This window comes from Cetorhinus maximus, chromosome 12 (genome assembly GCF_964194155.1).
Source record: "Cetorhinus maximus chromosome 12, sCetMax3.hap1.1, whole genome shotgun sequence".
In the NCBI taxonomy this organism is placed as follows: Eukaryota; Metazoa; Chordata; class Chondrichthyes; order Lamniformes; family Cetorhinidae; genus Cetorhinus; species Cetorhinus maximus.
The window spans coordinates 56,919,238-56,937,685 of NC_135890.1; the positions used below are offsets into that span (position 1 = coordinate 56,919,238).

General features: G+C 43.1%; 1 protein-coding gene across 4 annotated transcripts in view; it reads right to left on the reverse strand.

The window, feature by feature from the left end:
• The window catches only part of ints13 (integrator complex subunit 13), a 75,878-nt gene extending 57,641 nt beyond the window's left edge, over nt 1-18,237 (reverse strand). The window contains exons 1-3 of one of the 4 annotated variants that reach the window (XR_013578155.1): nt 17,845-18,237; nt 15,188-15,274; nt 11,543-11,617 (exon numbers count right to left, since the gene is read on the reverse strand). Coding sequence is in view for 3 of the 4 variants with exons in the window: in XM_078553665.1 (XP_078409791.1) it covers nt 11,543-11,617; nt 15,188-15,274; nt 17,845-18,069 (387 nt within the window). In the remaining variant the exon portion in view is untranslated. The remainder of the gene's footprint in view (nt 1-11,542; nt 11,618-15,187; nt 15,275-17,844) is intronic. The other 3 variants (XM_078553665.1, XM_078553667.1, XM_078553666.1) reach the window with 3 other exon arrangements.
• Between the last annotated feature and the right edge of the window lie 211 nt (nt 18,238-18,448).

The following is an 18,448-nucleotide window of genomic DNA, read 5'->3' on the forward strand; positions in this document are numbered from 1 at the left end:
CTTATTGCAGACTTCGTTCAAACATGGACAAAAGAGCTGAACTCCAGAGGTGAGGTGAGAATGACTACAATTGACATCAAGGCAGCATTTGACAGAGTATGGCATCAAGGAGCCCTAGCAAAACTGAAGTCAATGGGAATTGGGGGAAAACTCTTCGCTGGTTGGAGTCAGACCAAGCACAAAGGAAGACATAGTTGAAACAAGTTGAGCCTGCTCCACCATTCAATACTATCATGGCTAATCGAACACTTCAATGTCTTTTATCCACACTATCCCCATAACCCTTTACGTTATTGTTAATCAGAAATCTTAAACATACTCAATTACTGAGCTTCCACAGCCCTCTGGGGTAGAGAATTCCAAAGATTCACAACCCTCTGAGAAAAGAAATTTCTCCTCATCTTGGTCCTAAGTGGCTTCCCCCTTATTTTGAAATTGTGTCCCCTGGTTCTAGACTCCCCAACTAAGGGAAACATCTTACCTGCATCTACCCTGTCTATTCCTTTAAGTATTTTGTGGGTTTCAATGAGATCACTTCTCATTCTTTGAACTCTAAAGAACACAGGCCCAGTTTCCCCAAGGTCTCTTCATAAAACACTCCCGCCATCCCCGGAAGTCTGGTGAACCTTTGTTGTACTCCCTCTATGGCAATAATACCCTTTCTGAAGTAAAGGGACAAAAACTGCACAGTGCTCCAGGTGCAGTCTAACTAAGCTTCTATACAATTGAAGCAAGGCTTCACTACTCCTGTACTCAAAGCATCTTGCGATAAAGGCTAACATTCCATTAGCCTTCCTAATTGTCTGCTGCACCTGCATGCTAGCTTTCAGTGACTTATGGACAAAGACACTCAGGTCCCTTTGTACACTTTCTAACCTCTTACCATTTAGGAAATACTCTGCACGTCTGTTCCTTCTACCAAAGTGGATAACCTCACATTTTTCCACATTATATTCCATCCACTCACCAAGTCCGTCCAAATCCTCCGCTTTACATTTTCCTCATAACACACATTCCTGCCTAGCTTTGTATCATTTGCAAACTTGGAAATATTACATTTGGTCCCCACATCCAAATCATTGATATATATTGTGAACATCTGGGGCCCAAGTACTGATCCTTGTGGTACGCCACTAGTCACAGCCTGCCAACGCGAGAACGACCCATTTATTCCGGCTCTGTTTTCTGCCTGTTAGCCAATCCTTAATCCATGCCAGTATATTGCCTCCTATCCCATGTGCTTTTATTTTGCTAATCAACCTCCTGTGGGGGACTTTATCCAAGTATACTATGTCTATCAACTCTCGTTTAACAATTTTGTTAGTAACATCCTCAAAAAAGCTAACAAATTCGTCAAACATGATTTTCCATTCGCAAATCCATGATGACTATGTCCAATCAGATCATGATTATCCAAGTATCCATTTCTCAAATCCTTTATAATAGATTCTAGCATTTTCCCTACTGCTGATGTAAGGCTAACATGTCTGTAGTTCCTTGTTTTCTCTCCCCCTCCCTTCTTAAAGAGTGGGGAGACATTTGCTACCTTCCAATCTTCAGGAGCCATTCCAGGATCTATAGAATTTAGGAAAATGATCACTAATGCATCCACTATCTCAATAGCAGCCTCTTTCAACACTCTGGGATGCAGAATATCAGGTTCCGGGGACTTAGCAACTTTTAGTCCCATTAATTTCTCTAATACAACCTTCTTACTTTTACTAATTTCCTTCAACTCTTCATTCTCCCTAGCCCCTTGCATCTCTAAATCTGAGAGATTTCCTGTATCTTCCTCAGTGAAAACAGACACAAAGAAATAATTTAGCTTCTCCGCCATTTCTCTATTCCCCATTATGAGTTTTCCTGACTCTGCCTGTAATGGACCCAAATCTGTCTTAGCCAAACACTTCCTTTTTACATACCTACAGGAGCTTTTACAGTAGGTCAGTTTTTGTGTTCTTTGCTAGATCGCATTCATATTCTATTCTCCTCTACCAGTTTCTTGGTCTTCCTTTGCTGTATTCTAATAACCTCCCAATCCTCAGATTTACTTCTACGTCTGGCAGCTTTATAAGCCTTTTCTTTTAAGCTTATACAATCCTCAAATTCCTTTGTCAGCCACGGTTGACTGACTTTTTTGGAGGCTTTTGCACCTTGAAGGAATGTATAGGTATTGTAAGCTATATAATAGTTCTTTGAAGACTATTCATTGCCTATGTACAGTCATACCTTTTAATGTATTTTCCCAATCCACCTCAGCCAATTTGTCCCTCATGCCTTCATAATTTCCTTTACTCAGCTTTAACACCCTTGCTTCAGAGTGAACCACCTCACTTTCAAACGTAATGTAAAATTCTATCATATTGTGGTCACTCTAAAGGTTCTTTTAAACCCTAAAGGTTCTTTTACACCAAGATTATTAATTAGCCCCTTTTCATTTCATAATACTAGTTCTAAGATAGCCTGTCCGCTAGTCTGCTCCTCAATATTCTGCTCTAGAAAACCATCCCTAACACACTCCAGAAACTCGTGTTCCACAGCATTAGTGCTCAATTGGTTTACCCAGTCTATATGCAGATTGAAGTCACCCATGATTACCCATGCTACGTGCTTCTCTCATCTCCTGATTAATACCACGCCCCACATTACCTCTACTGTTTGGTGGCCTATAAACAACTCCAACCAATGTCTGCTCCCCTTTGCTGTTTCTTAGCTACACCCAAACAGATTCCACACATTCTTCTTTCTATCTGAGATTCTCCCTTACTAATGTATTGATCCCATTTCTTATTATCAGCACAACACCACCTCCTCCCTTTCCCTCCACAGATGCTGTTAGACCTGCTGAGTTTTTCCAGTATTTTTTGTTTTTGTTTCAGATTTCCAGCATCCGTAGTATTTTGCATTTATCCACCTCCTTTCCCTTCTTGTCTGTCCTTCCTAAACGTCGAATATCCTTGAATATTCAGTGCCCAGTCTTGGTCACCATGCAGCCATGTTTCCATAATGGCAATTATATCATACCCATTTACCTCTATTTATACCTTTAGGTCATTGACCTTATTGCGAATGCTGCACGCATTCTGGTAGTGCCCTTAACTTTGTCTTTTTGATACCATTCTGCATTCGAAGCATACTCAACGCTCTGCTTTGTTTCTCCTGCCTTCTAGTCTCACTACTACTTCCTGGTAAAAACTTTGCTTTCTTCCAATTTGGGCCACCCCTCAGGTTCCCACCCCCCTGACAAGCTAGCTTAAACACACCCCAACACCACGAGCAAATCTCCCTGCAAGTATATCAGTCCCAGTCCTGTTAGGATGTAACCAGTCCAGCTTGTACAGGTCCCACCTGCCCCAGAACAGGTCCCAATGCCTCAGAAATCTGATGCCCTCCCTCCTACACCAGTTCTCCAGCCACGTATTTAATCTATCTATCCTATTCCTATGCTCACTAGCACTGGGAGTAATCCCAAAATTACTACTCGAGGTCCTGATTTTTAATTTCCTTCTTAACTCCCTGAAATCTGCTTTTAGGACCTCATCCCTCTTCCTACCTATGTTGTTGGTATCAATGTGGACCATGACTTCTGGCTGATCCCCCTCCCCCCAAAAGGATGTCCTGCAGCCGCTCCGTAACATCCTTGTCCCTGGCACCAGGGAGGGAACACACCATCCTGGAGTCACACTTAGTGCCACAGAAATACCTGCCTGATCCCCCAACTATGGAATCCCCTATCGCTATTGCTCTTCCATTCTTCTTCCTCCTCCCTCCCGCCCACAGAGCCACCCTAAACATGCTATGCGTTATGCTTCGCTGATGCACAACAGTGACTCCAGCTGCCGTTCAAGTTCTGAAACCTGGAGCTCGAGCTTGTGCAGCTGACACTTCCTACAGATGTGTTTGTCAGAGGCACATGGTGCATCCACAACTTCACACATACCGCAGGATGTATACTGCACTTGGCCGAGCTGACCTACCATCCTGTAACTCTAAAAACTATTACACTTAAGAGTAAGTACAATGAGTAGAATAAATTACTAGTAACTTAACTTTAGTACATTCACGCTAACTTTATCTTACACTGATTTATTTCATTACCTTATTTCACTCTGACTTGATTTAACATTACTTCCCCACTGCTGGTGCTCCTGACTGAAATCCAAGTAGCTACTTCCTTATAAATGATAAGTTTTTCTAGTTTTAAGCTATTTAAACACACTCCCTAACAGCAGCTTCTCACCAACCAATGAACTTACAGTTTTCCTGATTTTATTTTCAAATTCAGCCCGCTGTCCAAGTAGAGGTGTCCCTCGCAGGTCCGGCTGTCTCCGCTCCCGGAAGGTGAGTCTGGCTGAGATAGTTGTGGTTGTTGGAGGTCAATCACCTCAGTTCCAGGACATCACTGCAGGAGTTCCTCAGGGTAGTGTCCTAGGCCCAACTATCTCCAGCTGCTTCATCAATGACCTTCCTTCCATCATAAGGTCAGAAGTGGGGATGTTCACCAATGACTGCACAATGTTCGGTACCATTGGCAACTCCTCAGATACTGAAGCAGTCCATGTCCAAATGCAGCAAGACATGGACAAGATCTAGACTTGGGCTGACAAGTGGCAAGTAACATTCACACCAGACAAGTGGCGGGCAATGACCTTCTCCAACAGGAGAGAATCGTCCCTTGCCATTCAATGGCATTACCATCACTGAATCCTCTGCTATCAACATCCCGGGGGGTTACCATTGACCAGAAACTGAACTAAACTAGCCATATAAATACAGTGGCTACAAGCATAAGTCAGAGGCTAGGAATCCTGTAGTGAGTAACTCGCCTCCTGACTCCCCAAAGCCTGCCCACCACCTACAAGGCACAGGTCAGGAGTGTGATGGAAAACTCTCTACTTGCCTGGATGAGTGCAGCTCTAACAACACTCAAGAAGCTTGATACCGTCCAGGACAAAGCAGCCCACTTGATTGGCACCACATCCACAAACATTCACTCCCTCCACCACCGACACACAGTGGCAGCAGAGTGTACCATTTACAAGATGCAATGCAGAAACTCACCAAGCCTCCTTAGACAGCACCTTCCAAACCCACAACCTCTGCCATCTAGAAGGACAAGGGCCGCAGACACACAGGAACACCGCCACCTGGAAGGTCCGCTCCAAGCCACTCACCCTCCTGACTTGGAAATAGTTCCTTCACCGTCACTGGGTCAAAATCCTGGAATTCCCTCCCTACAGCATTGTGGGTGTACCTACACCACATGGACTGCCGCGATTTAAGAAGGCAGCTCGCCACCACCTTCTCAAGGGCAATTAGTTATGGGCAATAAACGGTGGCCTAGCCAGCAACACCCACATCCTATGAACAAATAAAATAAGCAGCTTGTCTAGAGGCGCAGCTAAGTCTGGAGCACAGGATTTCAGTGCTAGAGCTAGGATGTTGACAGGAACAATAGCCTTTGTGATATCCAGTGCCTTTGGCTGTTTTTTGATATCATGTGGATTAAATTGAAATGGCTGAAGACTGGCATGTGATGGTGGGAACCTCAGGAGGCTGACAATCCATTTGGTATTTCTGGCTGAAAATGGTTACAAATGTTTCAGACTTGTCTTTTGCACTGGTGTTCTGGGCTCCCACATCACTGAGGATAGGGATTTTTTTGGAGCCCCCTCTTCCAGTTAGTTGCTCAATTGTCCACCATTTACAACTGGATGTGGCAGGACTGCTTGGCGCATCATTTTTAGGTATATACCTACTAAAGGAATATTCTAAAATATTCATTTGGTGGTACAGAACTTGAGCATTGCTGAAAAAGAGAGACATGTCGAAGCTTTTTGTCTTGCACTCATCAGGGCACTTTGCAAGAATACCAGATGTAAAGGGAACAACAATTTGTACTGTATGAGAAACGGGTGCTGATTGATTCGCAAGTGGACTCTGAGGCTTTGCCATGGAGAATGCACCAATGACGGGTCCAAATTTGTATCCACTGGACCAGACTTCCTTGTTCGAAAGTGAGCCAAAAGACATTTGTTGGACTTGCACGTGAACAATGAATTGCCGCATGATATATATGACAGGGTTCATCCTCATGGCTCACTCATCAGTGTATGTATGAGCTGCCCAAGACACACAAAAGTGATGCCCCTTTACGCCCAATCTTATCTATGACTGGTTCTGCACAACATGAATTGTCAAATGGTTGGGCAAATTGTTACAACCAGTTTTGAGCAAGTGTTCCACATCACAGTGAAGGATTCCTTTACATTTGTGAAGGCCATACAGGATTTTCATATTGATAGCAATGCTGTGTCCATGTCCTCATTTGACATTGCTAGTCTATTCACCATTGTTCCACTTAAGGAAGCCATAGATATTTGCATTGCAGCACTATATCATGGTGATCTAGGCCCGCCACCATTGTCTGAATCGGTATTCATTGAACTTATGAAATCAGCAACTCGCGCAGTTGAGTTCAGTTTTAATGACACCATAGTCAATATACACATTGGGATTCTTACAGTTCCACACGCTACAAGATGGGTCTTATTGGCAACCTTGTAAATAGGGCCCGAGCCATTTGCTCACCATGCAAGCTTGATGTTGAAATAGGGCGCATCAAAGGCATCCTGTGGGATAATGACTACCTTGGTCAGATCATTTCATGCCATATTTCACTGTCAGGAAGATATAATAATTTCCATAATGTTATTGGAATTTATTGTAAAATAGAGTAATAGTGGGATGTGTTTGTGTGTGTCTGTGTGTGTGACTTAATTGAATTAGAGGCAGCTAGGCTGGGTGCTTTGATGTAAAAAGAGAAGTTAGGTTTGAAATGTTAATTAACTAAACATGGGGAAGTTTAGAAACATAGGTGTCAAGGGAACATTAGTATTTTGAAATAAACCAGGCTAGATTGTTTTCAAAAGCATGTGTGAAATGTGTCACCTGGCCAGATGAAGTTTAGAAAGAGTGTGTTTATTTTTCTCAAGGATTACTGGTAAAACTTAGTGCTATGGGAGATTTTTATTATCAGAAAGGTGAAGTCCAAAGACATAGTGAAACAATGGATATTTGCATTCAAAGGGGAAAATATGTATAAAGGAGCGAAGAGTGTGTGTGAGGGAAGGCAGTTTAAGATTCAACAAGTGTGAAAAGCCATCAGCATCTATGCCTCAAACTTCTGCCTTCAGGGACTGAAGTTAAGAGAACTCACTCTGAATTTAATTGTTCAAGGTATCATTTACTTTGCCTGGGTCTTTTAAAAATGTGCCTTAATGAAAGTGTAACGGGGTCAGATTAAGTAGGGAATTTAGAAGTTATCATAGTAGTAATTTGTATACCTATGTATGTATTTAAAGTAATTTCTTCTATTAATGAATGTTTAATCTAGTTTTGTTAAAACTTATAAGGTTTGGTGGTCTTATTACTACTGAATTCAAGACATGCATCTTGACATTTATACCAATTGCAAAACAAGTTGCGGCAGTTGTTTCAAGTTTCCCTTTGGGATTTGAACAACACAGCCTTTACCATCGGCTGTGCCATAACAATCACAAACTCATAAGCCGGCCTAAGGCCATCATTTTTGGCCCTGCAAAGTGCCCAGCCTACTTCAGATTACCCTCAAAATGCAAGATATCTCAAAAATTTGAGCAACAGGTGAAGCTAGCTGTTTCACGCTGCTACTATGCATTAGCAACACAAGTGGTATTCACCAGTGTTATGATATGGCAGGTGGTAATTGCCAGGCTAACCAAATCCCAAAGGGAAACGAGGCCAAGCTATCACAACAGTTTGCAATTTGTATTTTATTACGCGAAGGTATGTGTATTGAAGTCAGAAGTAAAGACTCCACTACCACTTTTGGAGATTTTAAATATTAAATTAAAACATTTATTACAAAAGAAAACAAAACTTAACAAAACACATAAGATTATAGTTACACTGTTAAATTTAGAAAATTTCTACTTAGCTAGACTCCCAAAACAAACACCCTTTTTCAGACAACAGTCTAAATAGATTCTTAATCTATAAAACATACAATAACATTACCACAAGGCACCCGCTGCTGCTATGAGGGAGGTATTTCACAGCTTCTCTCTCCCTCTCACTCAACAATGGAACTCCAAGGCTTTTAACAAAACATTGCTTTCTGGAACATGCAAGAACTTCTCTGGGGTGGCTAGAGGCTGATACTTCACAATACACTCCAAGATCTCACAAGGCCACTCACCATACAGCTTTCAATCTTTCCATAAATATATTTTTCCTCTTTTATCTCTAAACCCATTGTTCTAAACTTTCTTTGAAACTCAAACTCTTCCAAATATAAGATCTTTCATGTTTCCATCTTGTTTTTGCTTTTGGGTCAATAAAAATGATATCCCCACTACTTGTTTACCTATGAACTCCTGCATGATGCAGACATTTTCCTTGTCATCTTCTAATCCCCCTTTGAAATTCAAGCAACTTCTCAACTTATCAAGAAATGCAAATGTTAGCTCACCTATTTCCATTTCAAAATGCCTGCTTTTACACCTAACCCCTTGATGATTTAAACCTTGCAGTCTGACTGTCTTCAGTTTAACTAAATTACATGTACGCGAGCAAATGCGCACACGCAAACCCCACAAGCCTGTTTCAGTATCCCACAGTAGTATTAGGAAAAATGATATTCTCTTTACACCATTAACAGGATGTTGCCGTCAAGCCAAAAAGATGTTCTGCCTATCACACAAATGAGTAATGTGATATACGAATTTCAGTGCCAGAGTGATGCCAGGTATGTAGGCCGTACATCCCAAAGACTGGCGGATCTTATCAAACAGCATGTCCCAGCTGCTGTTCACAACGGGCAAGGTGCAGACTATACCCAAACAGCCCATGCTGGCAAAACTCAAAACACAGTGTCCAGCATTAGATGCGATTCTGCAACTGGACAACATTTGCTAAATAATCCTCAATATGCTAAGAATTACACTGACAACCAATTTAAGTTTGTCAGTTGGACTCTCAGTGCGCTGCATTTGCATATGCTGGAAGCTACATATATTAACACACAGAGCCCTGTTCTTTGTAGGCAGGAAGAACATGTACACACATTGTGCCTGTTTCAGCTAAACAAAGTAAGTGGTAGCCATTCACTGACTCATTCCTCAGGGAAATGCCTTGACCAATCAGGGTCAAGCTGCCTGGTTGAAATTTCAAACAATGCTTGGCAGTTAACTATCAGTCACCATCAATTGGTGCATTCTCCACTGCAACGCTTCAGAGTCCACTTGCCAACTATTCAGCACTCGTTTCTCATACAGTATAAATTGTTGTTCCTTTTATATCTGGTATTCTTGCAAAGTGTCCTGATGAGTGCAAGATGAAAAGCTTCGCCATGTCTCTTTTTTTTAGCAATTCTAAAATATCAAATATCATTACATCTACAAAGGAATAGCTGAATTATGATAAGCTAAATTTAACATATACTTGTCAACATTATAGCATTAAATCTATTACACTGATATTTCAATCCTTTCTTCTGAACATCATGAGAGTTACGGATGAGTAACACTTTTGCACTCCTGCATCCACTATCAACTGTGGGGCTGTATTACATTAAACCGCAACATTTTTCGCAATTTCCTTCTTCTAATATCCAATAGCCTTTGAAAACAAGTTCTCACAGCTCTTTTCTAATGATCAATTATTCTACATGATGGACCACAGGTACCTAACTACAGGCTTCATTAGAAGAAGGCATAAACTAACTGGCAGTGAAGGAGTCGCAACAACAGAGGCTTCTGTAGAGAGCTACTTAAGTTAAGAAGCTACAGGAGGGCCAACAGCCTTAAATGTGGCTGTGGAGTGAGACGGAATGTGTCAAATCAGGGTAAGGTGGGTATTCAGCCACAGGTAGGTGAGTATCTAGTGGGAAGACCACAAATCTGTGTCAGTTGTGTGAACTTTCATCGTGAAGCTTTACGAAAGACCATTTCATCTGAAATCCCTGTCTATTATCAACCTGTGCGAGAAGTTTGTGGAAGAAGGGCATTTGGTTGCTGTTCTGAAGGAAGGACGTCTACCAATAACATTAATAGTGTTGCTCGATCCAAAGGTGCTGCCTGACCTGAGTGTTCCAGAATTTTCTGCTTTCTTTTCATCCTCTTGTTGGCAGATTCCATCTTGGATTTATTATCTTTGGTATTTTTCTGGACATAATTTGATTTATACTAAATCGATTGGTCTTAGCTTCTGCATATTGATTTTGTGTCAATGCCTTTATAAAAAGGCAGGAAAGTTTAATGGGGGGTCCACATGACCTCACGGTGAGTCCATCAAAATAAAGAAGTATGATGGATAAGCACCTGAAGACAAAAAAATTGCAGGGTTATGGGGAAATGACAGGGGAGTGGGACTAGCTAAATTGCTCTTGCAGAAGAGTCAGCACAGACTCGACAGGCCAAATGCCCTCCATCTGTGCTGTAGCCATACTAAGATTCAGCTGATAGGAAAAGCCATCAGCTCATGGAAACTGCATTTTTGCTATGAACCCAAAAAAGTTTTGGGATGAAAGATTAAACTGTAACCATGGGAAATGGAAAGGTTCACTGGTGCAATGGAGGCTGATGGCAAGTTTTGGGACAGAGCAGCGCGAGCTTTACTCTGCATCTGGCTGTACCATACCCAAGCTGAAAGCATCCAATGTAGATATGAGGTACCCATAGTGGGAAAAGGCACCATTTCCAAGCACCAATCCTGTTATCTTGAACCACAGAAAAAAGTGCACAATTTAAAAAATTGTCACATCAGAAACCAAAATATAGATATGAACTCAAAGCCAATTTAAATAACATTTAGATTGTGTTTGAAAAATTAAAAGAAAGCTGAAGTCCCATTTTACCTCCCACACAAGATAGAGAATACCCTTCAGTCTATTTATTTGATCTTAACCTTCCAGCAAATTGACTTGACCTTCTGCTGATTTACAGAACCTATAGTCATTTCTTAGATAACTCCATTGCCCTGGCATCAACCAAGGTACTTAAACCATTTACCAGCTGTTCAGCTTGTTCCTGTGTTAAACTTCCATCTCCTAACTTTGAATTTTTGCCTTCTGCTCCTGCTGCCATGGCATATCCAAGTATTCTTTCAGGGGTTTTTGTACCAATTAAGTTTTCTGTTTGGCCATATAACTGCTTCAGAAGCAACCCGTTTCAGGCTGAAGATTGCTTGTAAATCTCCTCAGTTTCACTTTCCTGTTTTGTAACATTCCTTTTGTGTAGCTATTAGCTTTCTTTTGCATTATTTCAGTCCTAGATTGAGTCTTCTTATTTTCAAAATCTCCTTTGGCTAGAATAGCAGAGCTACTGACTAAAAACCATTCAAAATAAATAGTAAAAATTAATTTGTATCCAAAATGCAACAATGAGTGCTTTAAAGAACAGTTGCTGGGAAATCAACCAAAAAGATTTAGGACTATTAAGGTCAATGCAGTTGATTGCAACAATTTATTCCCCACTCCAAAAGCAAAAATGTTTTGCTATACCTCCTGCAGATTCTGATCTTCTTGCCCCCAGGAGTTCAGGGTGTGCGCTCTTGAATCACTTACAATGAAATTCACCTGAAAAAAAAATCAAAACTAGAAATGAAAGAGCTCAACACAAACATCTGAAGTGAATTTTAAAAGTGCTTTAAAATGGATAAACAAAATACACTTAAGTTCTCCACAGAACATTAACTGTTATGATCCAATCTATTTTGAATAAAATAATCACTAAATCACAAGAACTGTCTGCAACAAGTTTCACCCAAACTAAGTGGGCAGATTTACAAGAGCTGTATTATTTTGCAGAATTAGAGATCACTGCACTGCAACACAGATTACAATATCCCAATAATGAATGGGAAGCACAATTCCCATCATTAAATAAATGGCTGAATTCACATTTTGAAAAGAAATCATTCTAATAACTGACAATTCTGTCAACCACCTTTTCTTTCTTGTGGGTAAATATTCCATGAAACAGGTATCCACCCTCAACAGGATATTCTTCTTAATGCCCCTTTTTTAGGGAAAAATAAGTGAGAGGAAGAGATCATAACCCATCCCAAACTACATAGTCCTGATTTTTTATTTCTTGCTGTTGCAGTTGACCCCTGTAGCTTGCAAAATTTGAAAGCATTTGCGGGTATTAAGGTGCTTCTTTTTAAAAAGGATACCAGAAATTCCTGAGTAGCAACTACTACAGTAAAAAAACTGGATAAATATTTGAAGCTGAGCAGGCACAGGACAGGGCAATTGGCTTTGATTTGCTGTTGCAAAAAGAGTCAACACAGACAATGGGGCAAAAGGCCTTCTGTGGCGATGCAGCCTTATTTGGTTCTATAAAGTACAGGCAAAGAAAATTAAGTAACTGGGGATCTATTTATGGCGGATTCCTATGGGACTAAGTAGAATGTTTCAATTACAAAGGAAGAAATGTTATCAATACTTCGATCAGGGTCATGTTAAGGAAACTTTGGTGTAAAAAGAGCGGAATGAAGATGATCCTTAAAATTACAATGAGCAAGAATGACAAGCTCATAACATGCTAATTTAGGAGAAAACAAAACCAATTTAATGATAAAGGGATTTCAAATATTCGGAAGACCAAAGCCATTGTCTTCAATTCCGAGCACAAACTCCATTCACTAGTCACTGTCTCCATCCCTCTTCTTGGCAAATGTTTGCGTAGAGCCAGACTATTCATTTGATCCCCAAGATAAGCTTCCAACTACATACCTGTTCCATCACTAAAACCATCCCCTTCCACCTCCATAATGTCGCTCAGCTCCCCTCTTTCATCAGCTCATCTGCTGCCAAAACCACGCTTTTGTTACCTGTAGATCTGAATATTCTAACGCACTCCTAGCTGGTCTCCCACTTTCCACTCTGATTAGCACAACCTCCTCCAAAACTCTGCTGCCTATATCCTCATTTGCACAAAGCCCTATTCACACAGCACCCATTCTTGCAGACATTGACTCCTGGTTGAGCAACATCTCGATTTTAAAATTCTCATCCTTGTTTTTAAATCCCTCTACAAACTCGCGTCTCCTATCCCCATAAACACCACCAGTCCGACAACCCTCCAACATAACGACTCTCCTCCAATTCTGGCCTCTTGTGCACCCCTGATTTTAAATCAGTCAACCATTGAGGGCCATGTTAATTGCTTAGGTCCCACGCTCTGGAATTCCCTCCTTAAACCACTTCTCAATCCTCCCATAAGACACTCCTAAGTTAACTGCCTGAACATCTCTTTGCATGGCTCTGTGTGAAATTTTGTCTGACAACGCTCATGTAAAGTGCCTTGGCACAATTCACTACCATCAATTAGAGATAATGGGAGCAGAAGAAAAAGCCTGAAAGGCAGGGAGGAATGAATGTTTTAAAATAGGGCATATTGAACAACTCACAGCTGCTGAATAATGATGGAGAGGAGGGGTCGATAGAGATATGGATATCCACATCCAAATACAGGGATGATATACAGACGGATAGGAATATCTGTCAGCAAGTAGTGGGGAAAAATGGGGATGATTTAATTATTTTTAAATGAGAGAGAATACTAAAAAAAATTAGTAGTTCTGTGATCTTTGAGATCAATTAGATTAGGAAGCAATGAATGGTCATTTTCACCCAATTACAGATCTCAATATAAAAGGACTTTTGCATGCCTTCCAAATGATGCTGGACAGGTTTAACCATAAATATTAGATACACCATCAGAGGCATCGTAAAGCTTTCCTTTGATAGTAACACGGACTAACAAAAGAAACAATTAGCAGCAATTTGCGTTTTAAACCAAGTATGAAGAGCATACAGTGAGAGACAACAGCTGCACTCTCCAAAGCCATTACAGATACAATCATAAACCCATGTTAATAACCAGTTTATCCACTTCTGTTTTTGTGGGCAATTAACTGTCTTTGATTGTTCAAATTTTGAGTAAACGTTTGTAAATTGTATTTAGTATCTGTAGCAGATGTTATAGGTGAACAGGTGGAATCGTGGATATGTTACAAGGGCCAGTAATCCTCAAATGGGCCGAGTGAGCCACTCAGTTGCAAAGTGTTATCCAGCCATTAAAGGCAGCGGCTCACCACTCAGAGACTGGGCAATGAATGTCTGCCTTGCCAGTAACGTCCACCTCAAACCAATAAATTAGAAAGAAGTGGCTGCTCTGTCAGAATTTTCATTGCATCTATACTTGAGTACAAATCTAACCATTTTGCTACAACCAATACCCCAAATTTGATAATCGACTCAGCTTTCTGCTACATGAACATAATGATTAGTTGATCGCCCTGGCATTGCCCACAGGAAAATAAAGCATTTATCCTTCAGTTTTTAGTGAAGAATAGATTGAAGATGGCACCAATACATGGTATGTTGTGCAATGGTTCATCCAGCCATCCTGCTTCTCCAGAGGACCAGATGATCATCGAGTATAAAAATACGACAGAAATAAAGCTTTCACAATACAACTAAATCTTTCTGTGTGTATGAATCTCCCCTTTCCCTTCTGGAAGGCTTGGGAAGAATAACATTCACACATTTTTTAAACATTTGATTTTGAAGCTGTTTTACAATGCTTTCCAAAGCAACTGACTTCCAGTGGTGGATGCAAGTGGTAGCCAGTGAGCTCACTAGAAAGCACTAGTGTACTCTCAGCTCAAAATTCACTTTCTTTCATGAAACAGAAAAAACAAATGAAGCAAAATGTAAATCCACAATGAAAATCCTATTGTCTTCATGCAACATTTGTTCTGTAATTACATTTACCTGCCATTTGCAAAAAGATATATGAGTGGTGATATGGGACATGGGTGGGGAAGCAACATAGGCAACGTTGCATTATCTCCACTTACAGTCCTCCGCATACCGCCCAATAATCAGTTCCACTGTCTTCAGCAGAACTGAATGTCTATTGTATTGCATTACAGGCGGCTAATGCAATTCCACCCACGTCCAATTGCACTCTGAATAATACTTCCTTTAGGAGAATGCCTGATTTTAAATTACAAACAAAATATTAGACTCTCCTTCTAGGTCTAGAGCATTGTTTTTCCATTGTTAGTTAATCTATTTCAATTCTAGCACACAGCAGAAAAAAAGCATCTCAAAAGGACATTTATTTCTACTTACCCTGGTTGCACCCATTAATTGCTTTGGAGCAACTGTTAGCAGCCTTTGGTCACCAGATGTTGACGTCATGCTGCTTAATGTTGCTGGCTGAGATACACAGGGAAATTAAATAGAACAACATGTTTTATACATGGTTTACTATATATTTTCAAACTGGAATGTCAACACTCCAGGAACCATACATTGCCCAGTGCATATTTCAATATCATACAATCATATAGAGCACAGAAGACTGCCATTTGGCCCATCATGCTCTTTGAAAGACCTAACCAATTAGTCCCACTCCACTGCTCTTTCCCCTTAGTTCTGCTTTGTGTTTCCCTTCTAGTATTTATTGAATTCTCTTTTGAAAGGTGCTACTGAGTCTGCTTCCATGATCTTTTCAGACAGTGCAGCCCAGGTTTTCATAACACACTGTGTTAAAAGAATCTCAATCTTCCCCCATTCCTTTTGCCAATGACCGTGAAACTGCATTTGCTGGTTGCCAGCCCATCTACCTGCAGAAACACTTTCTTCCCCATTTACTCCATCAATACCCACCATAATAATGAGCGCCTCGAAGAATTACCCCTAACCCTTCTCTGCTCAAAGGAAATCAACCCCAGCTTCTTTACTTCTCTTCACATAACAATTACAACCAGAGCCAAAATGTCTGTAACTTCATTTAAGTCGGCCTCCCATCAGAGCCAGTATTTTGAGCCCCCAAACTGGACTTAAGCGGAGAATTCAAATTTGGTACAGAAATGACATCATGTAGTTTTGTGCATAGCAACACGTGAGCAGCACAATACAGGATGATTTGCATCGCATAATGACCCTGTCTTTGTAAAAACATGCATCTTAAACTTATCAAGAGCATCGCCACCATGGAGGAAATATATTTAACCTGTTTTAGGAAGGTTCACAAAACTTTTATTGATTAGCAAGAAGAATATCTTTTCAGTAGGTAAATAACTGGCCTTAACTGTACTGAAGTCAAAAAGTAGTAAACCATTATACACCACCTACTTCAACTAGGAAGTAACTATTACTAAACACTGAGTGTTGCTAACTACCTCTCTTCAGTATTAATTGTTATGAGGCTCTTAATCTACCTTTCAGTTCCCATTTTTCAAATAACTCATTCATAAGTAAGGAAGATTGAAGTTAAGAGGAGCTTCTATATTTAATAAGGTATTAGTACCAAGCTACTGAGAGGTGGTTATAGTATGGTGATTATTTCAGGGTAATCTGGCACACCAGATATTTTTCCACAGTCAATGAGGATTCAGCACAAGCCCCTTGCTACCAGAGGAGATTATTTAGATCCTGCCTGGAGCTGACTCTTCACCCCACACAGAGCTCACTGTTTTCACCCAGTCTGGAGCTTACCCAATACTCACTATTCTGCTACAGAAGACCTCAGCCCATAAACCCTGTTCCCTGATCGAAGCTCAGCATATTGCCCCTTCTTGCCCCAATGCTCACTGTCCAATGCCCCCAAGACCTGTGTCAACTCTGATAACAAACATGCAAACCCATCTCTGCACATACTCTGAGGACAAGCCACCGCCATCCCCCCCACTCATCTCACTCCCTGGGCAGCACGCCCACTCACCTCCCCAATCCTTCTCTCTGGGGACAAACCCTCCCCTCATCCCCTCTCTCCCTGGGGACAAACCCCTCCCCTCCCCCCTCTCCCCCTGGGGACACACCCCTCCCCACACCTCTCTCTCTCGGGACAGCCTCCTTCCCTCCCCACCCGTGGACAACCCTCTTCACCTCCACCCCGCACCCCCACCTTCTGGGGACAATCCCCTTCTCACCCACCCTCCCTTTCTGGGGACAAACCTCTCCCTCCCCCCCGCCTTCCTTCCTGGGGACAAACCTCTCTCCCCTCCCCCCCCTCCCTTCCTTCCTGGGGACAAACCTCTACGCCCCCACCCCCTTCCTTCCTGGGGACAAACCTCTTACCCCCCCACTTCCTGGGGACAAACCTCTCCCCCCCCTTCCTGGGGACAAACCTCTCTCCCCCCACCCCCCCCCTCCTGGGGACAAACCTCTCTCCCCCCACCCCCCCCCTCCTGGGGACAAACCTCTCCCCCCCCCCCCTCCCCTCCTGGGGACAAACCTCTCCCCCACCCCCCCTCCCCTCCTGGGGACAAACCTCTCCCCCACCCCCCCTCCCCTCCTGGGGACAAACCTCTCCCCCACCCCCCCTCCCCCCTCCTGGGGACAAACCTCTCCCCCACCCCCCCTCCCCCCTCCTGGGGACAAACCTCTCCCCCACCCCCCCTCCCCCCTCCTGGGGACAAACCTCTCCCCCACCCCCCCTCCCCTCCTGGGGACAAACCTCTCCCCCACCCCCCCTCCCCTCCTGGGGACAAACCTCCCCCCCCCTCTCCCCTCCTGGGGACAAACCTCCCCCCCCCTCTCCCCTCCTGGGGACAAACCTCCCCCCCCTCTCCCCTCCTGGGGACAAACCTCTCCCCCACCCCCCCCCCCCTCCTGGGGACAAACCTCTCCCCCACCCCCCCCTCCTCCTGGGGACAAACCTCTCCCCCACCCCCCCCTCCCTTTCTGGGGACAATCCTCTTCTCTTCATCCCTCTGGGCACAAACCCCCTAACTCTCCCCTCTCGCTCTCCTGCGGCCCTGGCCCAGGCCCCAGCCTCTCACCAGTTTCCGAGCCGGGAAGATGTCATACATGATGCGGCAATACTCCATGGCCGACTCCACGGCGCAGGTCCACAGCGATTTGGAGATGGGAGCGAGCGGGATGATGCCCGGGGCCCGGTTCTTGGTGAACATGTCGAACTCCACCGTCTGCCTGCAGGACTCGGCCATGTAGGGGCAGTGATCCACCACAAACACCGTCTTGTGCGCCTCAGAGAACAGCTTCATCTTGAACGGCGGTGCGATGGCGACCGGGGCACCAGGCCGGGTCGGGCCGGGCGGCACTGTCAAACCAAAACCACACAACCTTACAAACAACAGCCGACCGCGCCAAGCCGGTGAAACAATAAAATGAAACCTCCCCCCAGAGGGGCGGGGCTCCCTCAGCTCCCACCCGAGCCGCAGTGGTCACCAGGGCAACGGTCAACCCCCAACCCTCCCCCCCCCCCCCCCCCAGCATCACGTCACTGCGTCGGCACGCGCTATCTTGCACGATGCGCGAAGTAACATTTTCTGAAGAGCCAACGGAGAGGGTTGGTGAGGTGCACGTGGACTTCCAAAAGGGTGTTTGGTACAGTACTATACAACAGACCTGTGAGCAAAGGTA